At 39.2% G+C, this 19,478-nt stretch overlaps 1 protein-coding gene across 1 annotated transcript in view; it reads right to left on the bottom strand.

Moving 5' to 3' along the window:
• Positions 1 to 670: 670 nt before the first annotated feature.
• The window catches only part of MEP1B (meprin A subunit beta), a 28,082-nt gene continuing 9,274 nt past the window's right edge, over positions 671 to 19,478 (bottom strand). The window contains exons 5-15 of the mRNA XM_057365033.1: positions 19,260 to 19,338; positions 18,217 to 18,334; positions 14,069 to 14,247; positions 12,364 to 12,582; positions 9,191 to 9,343; positions 8,226 to 8,441; positions 5,479 to 5,946; positions 3,728 to 3,904; positions 3,006 to 3,231; positions 1,054 to 1,255; positions 671 to 733 (exon numbers count right to left, since the gene is read on the bottom strand). Of these exons, the coding sequence (XP_057221016.1) occupies positions 671 to 733; positions 1,054 to 1,255; positions 3,006 to 3,231; positions 3,728 to 3,904; positions 5,479 to 5,946; positions 8,226 to 8,441; positions 9,191 to 9,343; positions 12,364 to 12,582; positions 14,069 to 14,247; positions 18,217 to 18,334; positions 19,260 to 19,338 (2,100 nt within the window). The remainder of the gene's footprint in view (positions 734 to 1,053; positions 1,256 to 3,005; positions 3,232 to 3,727; positions 3,905 to 5,478; positions 5,947 to 8,225; positions 8,442 to 9,190; positions 9,344 to 12,363; positions 12,583 to 14,068; positions 14,248 to 18,216; positions 18,335 to 19,259; positions 19,339 to 19,478) is intronic.

Genomic DNA, 19,478 nt, shown 5'->3' with positions numbered 1-19,478 from the left:
GACGTAGTTGTGGTTTTGCTGTGATTTTCATCTTGTGTCTTTGATGCTTGTTTGCATTATCTTCAGAAGGATGTTTTAGTCTAAATAGGAAAAAAAAAAAACCAAACCCACATCTTAGAAGTGTGTAGGGAAGAGAAATATGTGTATAATGTAAGAGCATTACTTGCAAAGGAACCAAAACTGTTTATTGGAAGGTCATAAAGTAACAGTGTCAAGTACGTGACACAGCACAGAGGTACTGCAACTCAATGGGGCATCACACCAAGAGTATTAGTACAAAACTAAAAACGGATCTCTGCTGCCTGGAAGGACTTTTTTCTTCATTTTGTTTACAAAATTTCTCCTGTGCCCTGTGGGTCCTTCTAARTTATGTCACTCTTACTATTTCCAAGACAAGCCTCTATTTAAAGTAATTGTCCATGTGTCTCAGACTGTGTGAAATTTCCTGTGAAAATCTGCCCAAATGTTGCTTCTATCCAGTTCATGGCATTTCTGATTTTTTTTTCTGTCATTTTGACAGTTTTAACCTGCTGCTTTCTTTTACCTTTCCCTAAGTCACGACTTCCATGACTACTTCATGCCTTGAATTAAAAAATGGCATTTGAATAAGGAAAATTATTTTTTAATTTGCTTTTCRTTTTGACATTCTGGGATGCATTTTTGAGCCCCGTCAATCCAGGTATTTTAAGGGGAGATCTTTAGTAGAATAGGCAGTAATAGATGAAATACAAGTCTGTGAGCAGAAAACATGGTTTAATTTTGAATKGAAAATGAACCCCTTTGTTCACACTATACCACTCAATGTAGGCTGTCATTGGGGCAGAGTGGAGGGAACTGGAGGAGGAGAACAGATTTTGAATTAGGTGTTTTTTTGGTATCYGAAAATTAGTAGCACTTAGAGGAGCTCTTTAATCCCTAAGCCAGGGGTCTTTAGGCTTCAAAAATGTGACATCTTCCCATTTACTTCTTACTGAATTTGGTTGTTTACTTTTTAGTGAATATAGGCAGGTGTGTGKGTGTGCATATATTTGTTGGAAGAGGCAAAATACTTACCTCTTCCAGAGTCAGGCCGTCCTTATTCTCCTTTCCTTGTCTGTATTTCTTTTTAAGGCACACTGCAGTTGTGATGGTGACAATAAGCATTACAACAAATACAGTTATGGTTGAAGAAACAGCTATTACAGTATTTTCTCGAGTTGTGCCTTTCCTTTCACACTTTTCTCCCATGTACCACCAGTTGTCACCTGCTGGACACCTACAAAGCAAAAAAAAAACCAAACATGTGCTATCACCTGAACAGTAAAGTGTGAAAAGGTTTACTGCAGAAAAATAGCATCTCTGATGCAATTTCTATATGSTAAAGTGTAATGAAGTTATCTTAAAATGGACTTCTATTTTAAAGTTATCTTGAGTGGCCCAYTGACCTTACACACCCTAATGCTCTTCTTTCAGCTTCCTGCTGTTTCTCAGGTTGTGCCTTCAGAGAGAGACTTTGCCAGAAAACCTAAATGCGTCCCTGGTCCTCTTGACTGCTTAATGCTTGGTTRCAGCTGATCTGTGGAGCTTCTTTGTTTTTTTAATTTTCAAATTTAAAGAACTTGTAAGAGCTGCCTCTGCCCTCCCCCAAGAAGCAGATAAGAAAATAAATTAACAGCCCAGCAGTCATCCAATTTTAGGACTGAAAACAACCTCCAGGCTTTGATTTCATCAGCATATCCAGCACCACAATCAGCTCCAAAACATTTTATAGTGAACACAGGAGGGTCCAAAGGATCTGACTGCAAAAAAATAAAATCCATGAAGTACTGCTGAGTGCACACCCAGCCCCATCTTTCTAACTTTTGTTATTCCTTATGTATTGATCTTCTGGTTCTTGTCTAAGCCCTTTATTCCGAACTACCTCAGCCCTGAAAATGAGTCTGTTTGCAGAGTGCTGCAAAGATGCTGCCTGCTGGGGGCACTCCAGGTGATTCAGCTTGAACAGAKGTATCACATTCCCACCCATTTCCCAACAGAAAATCGGGGTAGAAACTGACTGCTGGTCACACATTTCTGCAGGACAGAAAGCAGGTCACAAAGGCACTAAAACTTCACATAGTCCAGAGATGTCAAAAAATAAATGTTCTCTCTCCATAATTCTGAAATGAGGCATAACATTTGGCAYATCTTTTATTTTTGTCTTCTTGGAACCACGTCTTGACATTTACTCCTATTTGTGACCTGCTTCTGATGAGTTGCACAAGAACTATTTTTCAAAATCTTTCTAAATGGGCAGATATAACACTTAATGAGTCATCCTGATTCTTGTGGCTCTTGGCCTTTACATTTTCCTCACAGCACTACCCCAGTGTACCTGTCCTGRCACAGCATCATAAGGTTACTGTCTCCAGCCTCAGAGCTTATTTGAGAGCTGGAACAATGCTAATCAGGCAGGTGGGTTACGTAAAYGTATCCACAGAGAATTAAATCAAAGTTGATATTAATCTTCTTGCAGGGCAAACAATGTTTTAGTCCTCAGCTTTCACTGCTGGTTTCAAAGGCGAGCGACTACACTTTGGTAATTCATGGTCATAATTTGCACTGCACAATATTTCTGAATCAAATTTTAAAATAATGTCTGTGCTGCTTCCTACGTGATAACTATTAAAAATCTTCTCTGCTGATATAAATACTCTTTTCTTTCAATTATATTTATTCAACTCTTCTACATTTTGCTATGGGGAATTCTAAGGGCTTGGAGTAATACATTACTGAAAATAATAAACACATTTGAAATATAATATTTACTGGGAAGTCAAGCAGAGTGCTTCAAAATGATCAAATGCTGAGGTTAGGAGCTTTGTTGCCCAAATTGGCCATAAGTTCAGTCTCACAGAGCAGTTGCAAATACTTGCTTTAATCAGCTCCAGTCTGTCTTTCCTCTCATTAGGAGCAAAGATTTATTTTGCTAGAAACTTCCATTACTCATCCTAAAATTGCATTTGAGAGTGAATAAAGGCAGTTACCTGCACACTGGTGCCCTGTCCACCATAACACAGACACCACCATTGTGACAGGGGTTGTCTGGRCAGAAAGCTGGAACCTCTGGATCTTCAGGCTGGGTGACACTGTCTGTGGTGGCAGTCCCAGTGACAGTGGGGGGCTTGCTGGTGGCAGTAGGGCTAGGTTTGGTGGTGCTGGCACTTGTAGTGGGTGGAGTACTCGGCTCAGTTGACAGGAGATGTGAAATATCTGCATGGTGAACACACAAGAAATAAGGTGTTGCTTCACGTTATTTTTATTCTTATTCTAATGACAATTTCTAATAATACAGTATTCAGTAATAATACAGTAATAATACAATATTTTAATGATAATTTCTAATAATGTGCCTGTCCATGGGTCAGGCACATGGATATACAGTCTTTTTTACCTTTCAGGAGCATGATGTACTCTGGAAATATCCTCTAGATTATTTTTTTCAGAAACAGTTTAATTCACATTACTCAAAATAATTTGCATGAGATTAGCATTGTTTTTTACAGCTCCACATGAGATAAAGGACTTGTACTGTGCATATACCTGTTCATAAATTTGTTCAAACATGTGATTGGACTTTGGATGTAGGCATAATTCAAATAATGCTCATGTTCAAAGTACATCATATGTATTTATATCTATAACACCAGTGACTTAGCATCTGACACTGTTTACTGCATTGTAAAGAATGTCAGCTATGTTTACATACCTTCCAATGTTAAAAGAATGTAAACACTGTCTTCTTTAATAAAGTCACGGCTTCTGAGTCTCTCATGAGTTAAAAACGCGCTTGTTCCAAATCCTGGACCCCTCATGTATTTAGTTCCATTAGGAAAAGTTGCTTCAGTTCCCACGATATCTGGCCTATCCCAAGCAAAATCTGATCCTGGGGAAAAAAAAAAAAAAAAGGATAAAAAAGAATGTGCATGTGAGACTGCTCCAGGTTTGTCTCTCAGCAGAAACCTCAGTTGCCTGAGATTCATTGATGAGAGGTACAAGGCAATGGAGATCTTCAATGATTTGTTTTAACCTGATGTACTGAGAAAAGAACCTTCTGGAGGTGAGGTGATTGGAGAGCTGGTTGAAAAGCGGTTTTATTTCCTTTTTAGTTCTTTAAARGGTAGTGGTGAAGAAGGTAAGTAGMACGTGAACYATCTGTAACATGAGTCAATGCAGTGCTTCTCAAAAGAGAACATCTCCTGCAGTAGATGTGGGGCACAAGATATTTGAACAACCTGAATGATCACTGATCCTTGATGCCTGCTCCATCAAACCCTGCTCTAAATCTCAAAGCCTGATTGTCCATAAAAGAATCTGACAGAGGGAGAAAGAACTGCCTGCTCCCCAACACCTCTCTGGTTAGAGAAAGAGTGTGTGTTACAAGGCTCCTCTTGGGAATTCGGGACTATTTGCAATATATGAATAAACAATAGAGAAGGAACATAGTGCAAACAGATTGCATGTCCACAGGATCAGGGAAGGAAAAGGGCTAAGTACTCTGAATCTTACAGCAGAGAGCAGAGGGAAAATGCCCAGCATCTATGGGGCACCTGGTGTGGTATGTCTTTTGTTTACAGATAGGACATTAAGTCTTTCTAGATGACCCACTTCATTTCCATGAATGAGCCAATGTCATAGAGAAAGGAATGTAAAACATACTATTTTTAAAAGAATAATGTGTATTGCACATTTTTCTTCCTTCCTTCCTTCCTTCCTTCCTTCCTTCCTTCCTTCCTTCCTTCCTTCCTTCCTTCCTTCCTTCCTTCCTTCCTTCCTTCCTGTCTGAAAGCCCAGAAAACCAATTCAGTGACAGAGATGTTTTCTTTTGGCAAAATGCAGAAATTCATAGCAGCTTAAACCCAAACTTTATCCAGGGATGATGAATGTGGGTGTTTTCTTTAATATTTTTCTCTACAGAGATTCCTRCAATTTCTCAGAGTTACATTTTACTTCAACTGCCTCCCTTCCAAGTTATTGTGGACAACAGCCCTTATCTTCCCACACCTAGAACAAGTAGAAATTACATCATATGAATCAGTACTTTGTCCATCTAGAGGCTTGTGCTGACACCACTGTACCTTTGACAAGGAGGGCAGGGATTTGTTTGATAGCTACACTTTTRTCTGGTATGAACTTCCTGTATTGTTAATTCAGTATTTTTCTTTTCATGCCTTTTGGAAAACTTCCATTCTCATTGAAACAGAAATAAATGCATCGTCACAGGACATATGAAAGGAAATTTAGGAATAGAACATTCACCTGTTATGCAAATGCAGCTTTGAAACCCAGAGTCCTAGCTTAATGTGCTTGTAGGTTTAATTCTTTTCTTGTCTGTGGATCAATACTACTGTTGTTGCAAATCTATGAAACATTCCAGAAGCCAATGCACTCATTTACACAAAGAGAAGGTGTGACCCCCATGTCTTTTGGTTGTGTTTTACATGATTGGTTTTAACTAACCTGATAATCTCTCAGGGTCTGTTGTTACACTTCTTTGGTTTGACATCCGTCGACGAATATCAGGGTGCTGGTCCAGCAGAACCATGGTACCTTGTTGCCATGGACAGGGCCATTGCAAATGATCATCATTGGCTCCAGAAATCAAGGACAAGTATATTGCTAAATTAAATGGGTTATCAGTGGTGCCATTTATGTACAAGGTGATCTGAAAAGCATATCCTTTACTAGAGTAAAAAGGTGGACTGTATATTATCCCATCTCTCCCTGCTGGACTTGTGTTGAGGAGATGAGTGAAACTTCTGATGTGCCAGATGTGGTGGGGACACTGAGTTTCTGACAAGTTGATGTCATCAATAGAGAGGCCTCCGTTTGATGAGCCATTTCCTCTCACGCCTTCAAACACAACCCGGAATTTACTYGTGACGCTCAAAGAAACGTGATGGAGCTGCCAGTAAGTCTCAGGTGAGCCTGAAAAACAAGGGTARAGATTTCTGAATCAGCAGTACAGTCAAACACTGCACAGGTCTGTGGATCCTGTTACTTCCTATGTTACTTTTTCATTGCAAGATCTTATTTGCTCAATACAATATTTTAACAGAATTAATATGCATAATAGCGCTTGTTGATGAGTTTTAAAACTGCTTTTTATTTTACATTTTTAAATAAAATTTCATTAAATTAATCCAGATGTTGTGATAATTAAATGCACAAAAATATTTTCACCTGTGTTATTAAAAAGAAAAAAAATCAGAACAAGTTATATTCAAATAACTGAACAACAAAAAGCCTCAACAAAAAAAAAAAAAAAAAAAAATAAACTCCAGAGGATTCTGGGAACCTAGAACTACAAGATTTCTTCATTCATTTGTTTCTTTATTTTTAAATGGCTTGTTGGAAGCTTGCCTATGCAGAAGCACTGCTCACCCCTGAAATGATTAATGGTACTAAGGTCAAATTAAAGCCAGCCATTTGCAAAACCTACTTCGTGCAATAAAACCTCACTGCAAGTTTGATGCTGCATCCAAAAGTGCCTCCACTAGCAAATTCCACTTGACTCCAAGAGCAGTGTACACAAAAGCACAGATCTCTACACAGGGGGGCTTGTAAGGTCGATGAAAGYAGAACACACTTTTTTAAAAGTATGTGCAGCAAAACAGTTTCTTTTGCTGTCTGGTTTTTCTTCATCTGCACAGAAGAGCAGCTGCATTTATTGAACAAGCAGTGCCAGTCCCCGGTACAGAACACAGGTAACACTCTCTTAACAACCCTAAACGCAGCAAAATGGATCTCAAATATGGGGCTTAATTTCTTGACATTTTTCATTACTGTTATAATTAGGAGGCAAAAAATTAACCCAGAAACAAGAAGAAAARCACCCCACTGTTTTTCCTGGAATTGCCTTCTATGTAAACAAAAGGACTTTTACATGTAATATGTGCAGTTCAAGATTCTGCACCTGTCACAATGCAGTGGGAAGAGTTCAGGGATTGTCCCTAAGCTTCTTGAATGTCATGGTTCAGTGCAAACCCATGACCAGCTCAGCCAGGGAGTCAGACCGTGGATGGAAGGGGCTGTAGTSTCATTGTTTCCTCCAGGTCGTTGACTGCATCAGTGAGGGAAACTTCTCACGTGAGAGGGGAAAAATTATCTTAAACCATTCCTAAAAGTTTTGCCAGAGGTTGTCAAAATACGGTGCCTGTTTGGACATACATAAGGGGTCAGAGATTTCAAAGGAAATTATGGATTTGAGAAAGCAGGAACGGGAGATGGAACCTAATAGACACAAAAGAGTGCTTGTGAGGAAGGCTGAAGTCTGGAGAAACCAAAGAGTTTGTAAGAGTTTGTAGGGCTCATACTGTTGTGAAGTATTCACGTGCCTCAGCAACCCTGACACATTAAAAATGCTGTTAGCACAGAGGGCACAGAGAGTGAAGCCATAGAGGTGAAGAAAAGAGTGGAAAAAAGAAAAGAAAATCAGGCACCAGCAGCAGCTGAGCATAAAGAAACAAAAAGAGACAAAAATGACACCTATTTAGTAAAAGAACTTGCTCAGACCCTTCTGCAAGACTGAACKTGGTGTAGCTGCAGTGGAGACCATATAATAGTTAAATATTTGAATAAGTAATKGAATATATAAGGTGACTTTGGAAATTCTAGCTTCAAGAGCTCTTGTCCATTAACTGACCTCAAATGCTCATTCTGTAGGCCATAGGCTCYTAAAACCACAAGAATTTAATCTTCTTCAGCCACAACTCAAAACATGATCTGCTGCCCATATATTTCAGTTAAGTAATTTCAAACCTTCTTTAAAAAAGAATTTAAATGTTATTTATCTTTTTAAAACTTGTACATTAGGTATTCCAGGGCCTTTATGCTTTCCATTTCTTTATTATTTCTTTCTAATTAACTGTAATTTAATCTAATACTCAAACTTCATCAGTTGCTATTGATACCAGCAATTCTASAACAGTTAAAATGATTGCTTATGAAATTTYAGCTATTTTGGTGAGAAAGCTATCWTGATAAYATGAGAATTTGAAATTTGTGGTAATTCATTATATTATAAGAAAACAGCTGACTGAGGATCCATCAGGTATAATTTCACCAGCAACGAATCAATTRCAGAGATAGAGAAGAAGCCAAAGAATAACACAAGGAAATGAGTGACTTTGAAACAATAAAGCCCCCCAGTACTTGGAAAAACATTAAGTATAGATTAAAAAACAAAATGCAATTTGATCCCATACCTTTTATCTCTTGGATGAGTCTCAGAGTACCATTTGGATTAGCTGATGTGTACTCCCTGACCCAGACRTTCAGCCGGTCATTCTCGTTACCGCTGTTGTATAAATAGAATTCTAAGCACTGAAAGCCCCTTTTGGGATACATAATTCTGCTCTCCAGGACAGCTGTGCTTCCTTCTCTTCCAGCACTGGTGTTGAAATGCATGAAGTAGCCAGAATCTGCCAAAATTAAATGAGAATTGAGCGGTGGAGGGGAGAGAAAACAGAATTTTCCTGGTGTACTGGTTTTCTTAACGCTGTATTGCAATAACTCTAGAAGATACAGTCAGGTCAGGGTTAGGTAGATTCTGTACAAATCTCTGACTGAGGGCTGCTCCCTGTTCACATTTTCCAAAGGCAAAACCATACCCYTTGCATYTTTTGTCCTCATTTCATTATCTCYAGCAAACTGTGCTCAGRACCATGGGTTTTTACTCTTYACCSAGTGYCAGTAACTCACAGTTGGCTCTCTGRAGGACTGGGTCAAGCCCCCAAACTCTTGGRGTTTTCTGACAGGTTCAGATACATCTAACTTAGRCTGTCAATTAATTTTTCATCTCAGCYCTGGTAATATACRTAATTTCAAAATCCTACTCCTTTCCAAGGACTTATTGAGCAATTATTCAGGGAAGCAGCAGTCTATCTGGTGTGCCTGTACCACAGGTTCAACACTTTATGTAACTCTCATGACAGGATGTGACACTAAGACTAAAAAACAGATCAAAAGAGATAAGGACATTCAATGTCCTCAAATAAGCAGAAGATGGAACATATCACATGATGTCTCTAAATATAGATTTATGTTGCTTAGTTAAAAAATAAACTGTAATTTGTCAAAAAATAAACAGATAAGAAGGCCAAGCTTGAAGCAAACTCACATGCCTCTGCAGAAAACCCTTCCCAGAAAGATAAGAGTTTTTTACTCATACCTTTGCATTCTCCCATATTAGTGTGATCAGTATCGGGCCCAGCAGGAACCTGAGACAAGCGCTGCCAGTCACTGTTATCATCTGAGCTTTGAACCATGCCACATACATTTTCCAGTTCAAAACTGCACGTGTCCAGGAAACTTAGGGAGGAGGCTGTGACATTAAAAAAAAAAAAAAAGAAAAGAAAAAGAATTGTGAATCTCTATTACATAACACATTTTAATTCTGAAGGTCCAAAGCCGTGAGCAGAGAAAAAGACTAAAAGCAAAGACCAAATAATCAATGACTTCAAATATGATCAGCATTCATAAATACAATGTTCAGGAACTCAAAACACTTAGTGATTAACCCTGACACTGATAAGATGTCATCAGGAACACTCTGGGCCCTTAGCAAGCACAGGAGGGCAACTGYTAATTAACATATTACATCTTCTATTTATAAAAGGAACACTGATACCAACCCAATCCACACACATTCATATTATAGTCAAAAGGTCCCAAGACTTCCCATTCATTCCTCTGCTTTCTTTCTTTGGGCCAGTCCACACACAGACACAGATTTTGATAAAAGCTCACTAATGTATCAACTGGAGTGCTTATTTTGAAATACAGAAGAGCAGARGCTATTTCACTGTAATAAACAAACCTTTTATTTTCCAAATGCTGAATTGAAAAAGAGATCAAAAAACATTTGGCAAAAGTATGCTTGGCACCAGTGGATATTTCATGTCATACAAATTTTACTATGTCTTTCATACAAGTAAAAAAAAAAAGTGAAGAAAGACTGTGCAGTTCAATATGAAARGAAGAACTCCATATGAATTGTTTTCTTAGTCTAAAGCCAACTCTGTATAGSTGAGAGATAGCACAGGCCAGGTTTATACATGTTCTTAATTTTCTTTCTCTTGATACCATGTCTGAGCTCTGTGTAATACCAGCCACGATTTGAAAACAAATAAATTAATTAAATGCTTTTAAAACTATGTATAAAATACTACAGCTTAAAGATCTAAAGGCCTTTAAAGGTTTCATTGCATAACAAAAAAACTTTGAGTATCACAAAACTCAGCCTCAATAACACACCAAATGCTTCAYTTAAGCTGTAGCTCTGGGAAGCACTTTAGTATGAACTGTTGCCAAATCAGTTCTGCTGCTGAGATACTTTGTGCTGTCCTCACRGAAAGCTAACAACTCTCTAGAGGCTGCAAGGTAATCACAAGTGTTTTATGATTGATATTTTTTAAGATAGAGTATCAGCAGGATGCTGTAAAAACTAAAAAAAGCAGCAAATGTTATAATGACYGCTGGAGAAAGAAAGTAAGCAAAAATGGAGAATTATTAGATGAAAGAACTCTTTGAAATCAGAATAGAAGACAAAACATGAAATTGATTTGGCCACACAGGAAGGAAGTAACCTAATGTCCTTAATTAGAAAGTGYTGGCTGGCATGGATGTTGACCTGAATGACAGGAAGGGAGAAAAGCAAGACYCAGGAGCTTACAATGTATTTCTGAGATTCATTCCTGAAACAGGGGAAGGGCAATGAGTGAGGCAGGTTGTGAGTTCCATCTGCACMAAAAGCCAAATACTTTCTTGGTACRTAGTGGAAGACTGGACTCAGAGGAAAATATATGGGGCATGAGTGCCAAGTTCCAGAAGCTGAGGGAAACCTCAAGGTCAGTTCTGGTAAGCAGCGCACTCCAAGGGGAAAGCAGACTAAAATCTGCTATTATCAWATGGCCTGATTGTCAGCAAGGAAATACAGATTGGAGCAGCACTAAACCATCAATCAGAATTTCTTATGCTGTGGGTTGTTTTCTTCAATTTAAGAACCGAGATTCACATTTTAAATGCAATTTCCTGTCCACACAGGCCTCCAGCAGWAATTCATCTTAAACTTTCCTCAAATTGTGTTCAGCAAATGAAGTTATCTTTTGCGTGGGTGAGGGCTGGGACCTTTGAAGYACCATCCTCCCTGGCACAAGTGGGTGATCTGACAATATTTATGTCTCTGTAAATATCTACATACACAACATGACGCCAACAGATGGACTGGGGAGCAGGATGGGTCCTGATTGCACTGAAAGTGGTGGCAGTTTTGTCACTGATTTCAACAGGACAGCAGCTTTTTTCGTTTAACGAATGTGTCTATAGGTTAAGAATAAAATTTAAATGTCATGRAGTATTTCTGTAAAGCACAAGAATGATGGAAAATATGTAAAATTAATGGAGAGAAAGAAGGRCCCCATCCCCTGTTAAAGACATCCTTAGCTGTCAGCACTTTTACAATGCTTAATTGACTGCCTGAAGCTAAGGCTGCATGTAACTCTAAACTTCAGTTTAGACCTACAGGAATAGAAATGTTTTAATCAGAATTGTACACTCAAAAAACCTGCACTGTTTTAATAAATCAGGTTGATAATTGTTTAAGGTGGCTGTGTAATGAGGCTTAAAYTATAATTGTAAGCCAGTATTTACTGCTTGGGATACTGTAAAAGGTTCCATCTGAGTGCCAGGGCATATTGAATGCAGCAACCAYTACAGAATTATATTCCAATTTGATAATAGAACTATCTAGATTTCTCTGTCTCTTACTTTAATTTGACTTTGTAAAACACACCTCACCTGAGCAAAATAACTCTTTTRACCACTTTTGTAGGAGACCAGGTTTGAAACTAAACATGAAAATTTTAAAATATTGCATTTTATTGGTAACAGTATCTGTACCCTATTTGTATGTAATTCAATCTGTCTCACAGATTCTGTGGAAGTGGAGTAGGTATGACAGCCACAGCAAAARTCCTCATTTCTGTGCAGTGTCTGAGCAACAGCTGTGGAATAACACAGGCAAAAAACAAAAGGCTTTGTGCAGAAGCACACATTTTAAAAAGCCACCCAAGAGATGAACAGAAATCAGCTGCTGAGCGAAGCTGGTTTTTAGCTAAAGGTCAGATAAATTTGCACAGAAACCTCTGCAAATCAGCAGTGTTTCTGAGGGAGGGCTGTTATTTCTAGCTGTACCATTATTTCTGGTGTTTTAAACACCATTCACTTCTCCAAATATGTTAGCATCTCTTTCACTTGTGTCTGGATGGGCCCAGCATGTACGTATCACCCTCATTTCTTTCAAATGCCACACGCATTTGATGTAAAGTGAATGGAGAAACTTACTGCAGTTGTAGAGCCGGTTCAGCTTCTCGAGGTCGTACTCACTGAAATCCATCCGCTGCCCTATGACATCCATGAAGTCTGGGATGTTGGTGAGGATGGTGGGCTCAGTTCCATTCCTGAATGCAGTCTTGCTGTAGTGCATCACAGAATTATAGTCATAGGGTACATTCAGGAAGTCTGATCTTTTGTCATCATATTTATTGAAATTATGTTCTTTACCTAAAGGGCAAAATTAAAAGGAAAGATTGTTGCCCAAGAGAATCATGTTTTGATGTAAAGACTTACAGACACAGAGATTATATCAGATCTCCAATTTTTTYTTTTTTTTTTTTTTTTAGACTTTTACTTGTACTTTCTCTGTAGAACAGTTTTATTTCAAGTATAGGGCTATTTACTTTCCTCTTTCAGCCACTGATGACTTCTGCTGAAAGAGACAAAGCTTTTGCTACCAGAAAACTTTCTTCTGTGAAACTTCTTGTAAACTTTGCTAAGATTGTGATACCCAAAAATGGAGAGAGTGTTTCAGTACTCAAATTACTGCAATTTGCAACTGTTTCTAATTGGTATTCTCTGTTAATTACTAGTCATTTTAGGTAACAATAAAMAAGTCAGAGTTGTCATCAGATAAGCTTCCAGAATCTAACTTTACAGATGTTTTCTGGAGTCTGAGCAAAAAACCAATTGCTCACTACCCAATGGGGAGTAAAGATTTAAATCRGTCAAAATACAGTAACTGTGTTCTGGTCAGTGTAAAAAAATTGCAGCAGTTTCAAATGGCTAACAATAGTGCAGCTTGTCACTAAAGAGTCAGCAAAAGATAATGGAAATCAAATAACAGAGTCTAAGTCATTTTCCGTAATATATAATTGCATATACCCCTGACTATTGATCACGACTAAATAAGAATGCATTAGATTTAATCATTACCTACTTTCTCAGTCTTCTGTGTGCACCTGTGTTAGGAAAACATCAAGTCTGTGTATATAACTTTGTTTTGAACTGCCTGAAAGTCACAGAAGATGACACCAAGATAAAGAAGCAGAGAAAGAGCAAAGTCCTGAGGAATTCTGTGCCAGCTCTCAGGCTTGTGCCARATATGCCAACCCTTACAATTCACAAGCTGCAAGGCTAAAGTAACTGCTGGTGTGACACAGACCCTGAAAGGTCTCTCCTGCTTGTCCACCCTCTGCACGCTCTACTGTTTCAGCTCTGCTGTCTCAGCTCTGCTGCCTGCACCAGTGTAGCAGACAGGCAGAAAGGGAARGATCAGTGTTCTCACTGGAGACTTTCTACTGGTTTTGGTCACACTGGGTTTTTCAGGGCTAGGGGAGTATTAGAGATTTTTATTTCATTCAGGAGAATGAAGAGTAAGTGTAGAGTAAGTGTGCTTTTAGAGTATTCATTTAAACAAATGAAATTATCCTCTTCTGCTGCTCTGCGGTACAACATCTAGCGTAACAGGATTCAGATCTCTAATTAGAGCTTCAGAAACTATTGTGGCGCAGGGAATTACCACAACAACAACAAATGAGGATTTCTGTCTCAAACAGATGTCCCCTAATGTTTAATTTATTGATACATTGGTTTYGAAAAGTAAGTCCAGGTGAAAGAACAGCATGACCACCAAAGGATGGCTGGAAGGGATGTTCCACAGCAAAACCCCCTAACACCAGAGCCTGAAAGGAAAAGCAGAGGAGTGACTGACCAGATTGAATCCTGTCCCAGACGATGGTCACATAGTCATCCCGGTCAGACCGTGACTGCTCATGCCAGAATCCCAGRGCGTGCAGGAATTCATGCTGGATTGTCCCAATCCTGTCACAGTTGGTTCCAATGGAGAGCTGCTGCAACCCCATCTGGATGTTTCCCACAGAGGACCAGCAGCTGGCATTGACATAAAATGAGAGAGGGCTCTGTGAGATACACAACATCCCCATGCCATGCGAACCCCAGAACAAGTCTGTTCCACAGGTATATTTTTAACCTGATCATTGAAATCACTTTTTGTTACAGGAAGGATTTTTCCATTGATCTGCTCCTTATCATATCCCTTCCTCTCACCCTTAGCTCTGTTTTGATGAACAAGAAGTTTCTAGTCTCTGGCTCTACTAGATGAAAAATGTTGAGGTACTTGTGGAAAAAAAAAAATTAAAAAAATGCTCTGGAACAGCAAAGACCATGGGCACATAACTTAGAGCAATTAAGTTACTACAAACTAACAATATTCAGCTAGACCACAGTGTGTGACTATGAGCACACTTGAGCCTGTCCCTGTCATAAGGAGAAGTGGGTTCATGAACATTCTCTCCTCTGCCTGCCTTTCTCTKTACTGTTTTGGCCTTTTACCTTGCATGGGGCTGCCAGGCAAGATGTGTTTCTGCATGGTGATCTGACAGGTTGGTGGATCTGACAGTGCTTTTCACAAACTCTTTCTGGCTCTCTGTCAGCTGCTGTGCTACAGCACTTGCTGCTCTCACACACTCCCAAGTAAGAGCAAAGCTGCAGCTGTGCTGGAAGTTTTTATTAAAGGTTGAAAGAATTTAGTGAGTTGTCTGCACAGGCCAATAAAACGGCACCCCATGTCCACAAACTAGCAGGCACGGAGAGCTACATTTAAATTAATATTTTATGYGGCAAATAAATCATTACTTACCCAATACAGTACATAAAATTAATCGGGCACGAAATATGCCATAGGATTCGCAGTCCTATAACCCCAGAAATTTAAAAATGTAAGCACACCATGTCCTTTCAAATTCTGTAACTTATTAATGCAACACATTCCCCAGTATTTCATTTTCAACAGARCAACAWMGGCCTTGCCTGTTGATCACTCATTRGAAYSACAACRTGAGACCTCATAAGGAGCACATGCAGCATCCATAATTTCGAGGTCTTTCCTTGAACAAGGCCTCATATTGATTCTTGTGCTGTGCAGAAGTCCAAGAAATCCATCATGGCCTGAGTCCACCTTGTCCCAAAGCCACCTCTGGCTTCACAGCTGCTGCACAGAGCACAGCAGGCTGCAGGCACATCCAGGACACTCAGCAAAAGGAACGTCCCAGTGACAGGAGACGCAGATTCCCCTTGCCTTTGGTCTGCCAAATGCCTACAGCACCATCAGTCTGCTGCCACAGAGGGAGTAAATACAGGTCTGTGTCACCCTGCACTGAGAATAAAGCACAGGTGAGTGGGACATGGCACTCCAGAGCAATGGGCACCTAGAACCCTGTGTCAGCACTGTTTTCAGGAGGGGACAAAGTGGGGGAAGTTCCAGCTTTCCCCAGGTGTGTGACAGCTGTGCTGCCTGTGATTYAATGTTTTCTGCACTGCTGTCAGAGGCTAGAGGAACAGGGAAGGACCTGCTGGGACTAATCCCACCATCCCTCTTTTTGGGCTGTAAACAGACACATCCCATCAGCAGCAACCATGCCACTAAATTCAGGCACATTTTTATACTAATGTCCTGCAACTGATTTTCTTTCCATAGTATCAAAGATCACCAATATCAGCTCACAGACACGTTGACTTACCAGCACCGAGCTGGCTAGCCAGGGATCTGTATCAATCCACTTCTGCACAGATTCCCTTTGCTGTGAGCCACAGTGGCAAAGAGCTGAAGTGGCCTTCCAGGAGTGCTCCATTAAAACCTGATTTTCCACGTGGAAATACTAGAGTTGATGTTGATCCTCCCTAGTCTGCTAATCATTTGATCCTACCATACCATGCTAGCTTTCCTGCTGAATGAATCCTGCTCTTCATGAGAAGAATAAGGACAAATGGCACATCCACCACAGGTTTTCAGACTCTCCTGTGAACTTCACAGACACATCTTGCCACATCTGATGATCCTGCATTTCTGTAACTCACAACCACCCCTCACGTAGTTTGCTCAGCACRTAGGCTGGAGTTAATGTAGTACAGGTAGCAGCCAAGGCAAATGGAAGATGAAGAATGTGTACAGGGAGAGGGCTCTTTGTGCAGGGTCTTGAAACACTCTGTACATACACCAGAGACTACAAACGTATTTTTACACAGGGCAGTCAACACAACAAAAGACAGMTGGCTTTTTTTTTGTGGCTGACTTCATTTGAATTTAAAAGGATAACACAGATGAGGASTTTATGGCCTACTACAAATCCTTCTGACACAAAGTTCCCGCACATTCCTCTGTTTAATAGATGCAAGCCAAGATCAGAAAAGCAAAGATGATTTATCAACCTTTACTTGGTGTGGTAAAATTTTATGTTGCCAGGAACTTTGTGTGCCTGTCTGCACTGTACCCTCTCGACTCAGATCTTTAGTCAGCAGATAGAAGAGTCCAAGCTGATTAAAAAAACTCCAAAACATTAGGAACAGCAGAGTAAAAATCTAAACTGGGTTGGTTTACCCAGTTTAGGCCTTCTTCCATTACACCAGAAGTAAGGAATGGCATGAAATGGAAGCAGTTCAWTCAGGGTCAGTCCTGACTCCTTTGTACTGCCCAAGCTGACTCACTGAAACTGGATGGCCATTTTCAGGAGACTGCACCATTTAGCTCCAAACTTTTAAAAAGTTCTGCTGTGCATGTGTCAGCTGAGGTGATAGAAACACCTCAGGGCAAGCCACACACCAGGCAGGGAGGGCAAGATATTTTATCCAACTAGAACGATTGGTCTTCTTCATCACCATGACTCATCTATTTTTAACAGACACATAAATGAAACATTGCACAGAGGCCTCCTATTTGCCATAGGCTAAATAATGTGGTTCATTCTCAGGTACAATTATTAGCAAATTCAATGCATACTTTAGGGGATGAAGGATTACAAAATCCAGCTACGTGAATTTTCCATTTAGCTCAAAAAGATGGAGTCATCGGCACAGGAAAATGCATTGTTCCCTGAGTCTCCAATTATACATCTTTTAGAGCTGAGTTTCAGTGTCATGTGTACAGCATGAACATCAGAAAATACAAAGAGCCAGACACCAAARAGATTTTGAAACAATTATCTGCTACAAATATCTCAGACCATGCCAAAGGGARAGAGAAACATTTTTACTATCAGAAAATCTTTTCCCATTTATGAATGCATTCTCGTATCAGGAAATTATTTKCTGAAAGCAAATTTCCTCACCAGGTTATCAGGCTCTCCCTGTTCTCATTTTCTGAAAGAGAAATGGTTCAGCAGCATAGAGTGGAGAATGTATTTGTTTCCTTGTTTCACTGTTTTGACAGAGAATGTCTCAGAAGGGAAGAAGTTGAGGCAATTTTGACTTCTTTACTGGAGTCWATTTTGCAAAATTTAAGATTAAATAGTATGACTATTCATCAAAAGAGGTAAATAAAGTGAAATATTGGTAAAATATCTTGTACAGCATTTAAAACTATTGTTTTTTTATCTGAATGTTCATGTGACATTGCTCAAATGCAACTCCATTTTAATATTCAAACAAATTCATTGCCSTACAGTGACAAGTACCATATTTTGCCTTGTTTTCCCCCCCCCCTTAAAAGCCAAGGTACACAAAGAATGACCATCTGAAAGTGATACTCCATATATCCAAATATATCCAAAGATCAGTCAAGAACATTATTGCCTTGTTTCTGGTATCTTTTACTGTATGCAGAAAATTAGCTCTTAAAGGMCTTGATTTCTTCTTGTATTTAAGATTAAATATCAATAGAATTTTTTCTTTGCTACTAAGGTAATACCTGTTTTGGAAACCATGACAGTTTAAAAAGGACTGGTAAAATGGAGACAACAAAAATGCAAAATTATAATCAGATACATAAATTTTAGAGTGAATACTGGCCATGAAAATAATCTGAAAGCAAACAGAATGAAAGTTATTTTGAATTGCTTCTCTTACCCGCTTCCTTTGAACACARATATGTAATTCTTCTCCCCTTCCCAAGGTTTGAAGTCAATACAGGTTTTCAATCGATACTGTTCAAATGCCTTGAGGATAAGTCCCTTAGCATTCATTTCTGCAAAGCAAACAGTTCTTGTCAATACTGAACTGCTAAATTTCTACTGTTATCCACATGGAGCAAGTCCCAAGGGTGGGTCTTGCTCCAGCAATCTTTGATGAAAATGAAAAGGCTTTCTGTCAGACCCAAGTAGGGTCCTAAAAAACATAAATTAGGGTCTTGCATCACTGTATCTTGCTCTTGTTTTGCTCCTGTGTAATATTTCTTTGGAATTTATGTATAAAATATGACATGAACAGTTTATAAAAGGATAGTGTGTGTGTGGAGGAGTCTTAATTTTGTAGATTCTTTCATTAAATTTTTTGAGATTTATGTAAACAAGTATTAAATAGATAGGAAATGAAGACTTCATTTTTTACYTWGTGCAGAATGCAGGCTACAGATCTCTCACTGAATTTCTCCAGGACTTGAATTAYTCACATTATATCTGTGTTATCACCYCTAAGCAACTTGCATAGTTTCAACCCAAAGGTTTAAAGGAYGGAGTCAAACTATGATGTGTCCCTGGCTCACATTAGGGGCCTTGGCAATGTGCCATTGCAAACTGTCTGTCAGAATGCCATTTTGCCTCCCCTGCTGTAAATTATGTAAATGGCCAGGTAAGGTTTCTGCCCTTAAAAATATCTTCAGYGCCCTCTTTTCACTTCTGCTTAGTAGAGTTTCATGTCTCAGACACAAGATTTCAAAACCAAAACAATCTGCAGGGGTGTAGCAGGATAATAATTCAAGAAAGGAGGTAAGAACAGTACTGAAATCAAGATTATAGATCCTGTTTGTGCACACTCAGCCCCATTCCTGCTGGGAATTGCCTGCTCTAGACAAAAAGAGGAAAAGATGCCACAGCAACTTTATCAACCTGTGTTTAACATTTCAATGTTCAATCAACACAACATACAGACATTGTGAAGGGCAAATACTGTACCCAGGCTGTCTTCAAGGACATAAGGGATAACATGGGGCCACCGATAGTTGTCACCAATGATGGAGTTTCTATCCTGCATCTAAGAAAGAAAACAAATATGCAGTCCTCAGTAAGAAGTCATTCAGCTTCAAGGACAACAGTAGTGCTAWAGCAAACCTACAATTCCAAGTAAGACATAAACAAAAATAATGAGCTCAGAAACCTTGAAAGTTTACACAT

Source organism: Malurus melanocephalus, unplaced genomic scaffold, assembly GCF_030028575.1.
Source record: "Malurus melanocephalus ecotype Western Australia unplaced genomic scaffold, MMel_1.1 scaffold_46, whole genome shotgun sequence".
Lineage (NCBI taxonomy): Eukaryota > Metazoa > Chordata > Aves > Passeriformes > Maluridae > Malurus > Malurus melanocephalus.
The sequence above is the reverse complement of the archived record's forward strand: the minus strand, read 5'-3'. Positions and strand labels throughout refer to the sequence as shown.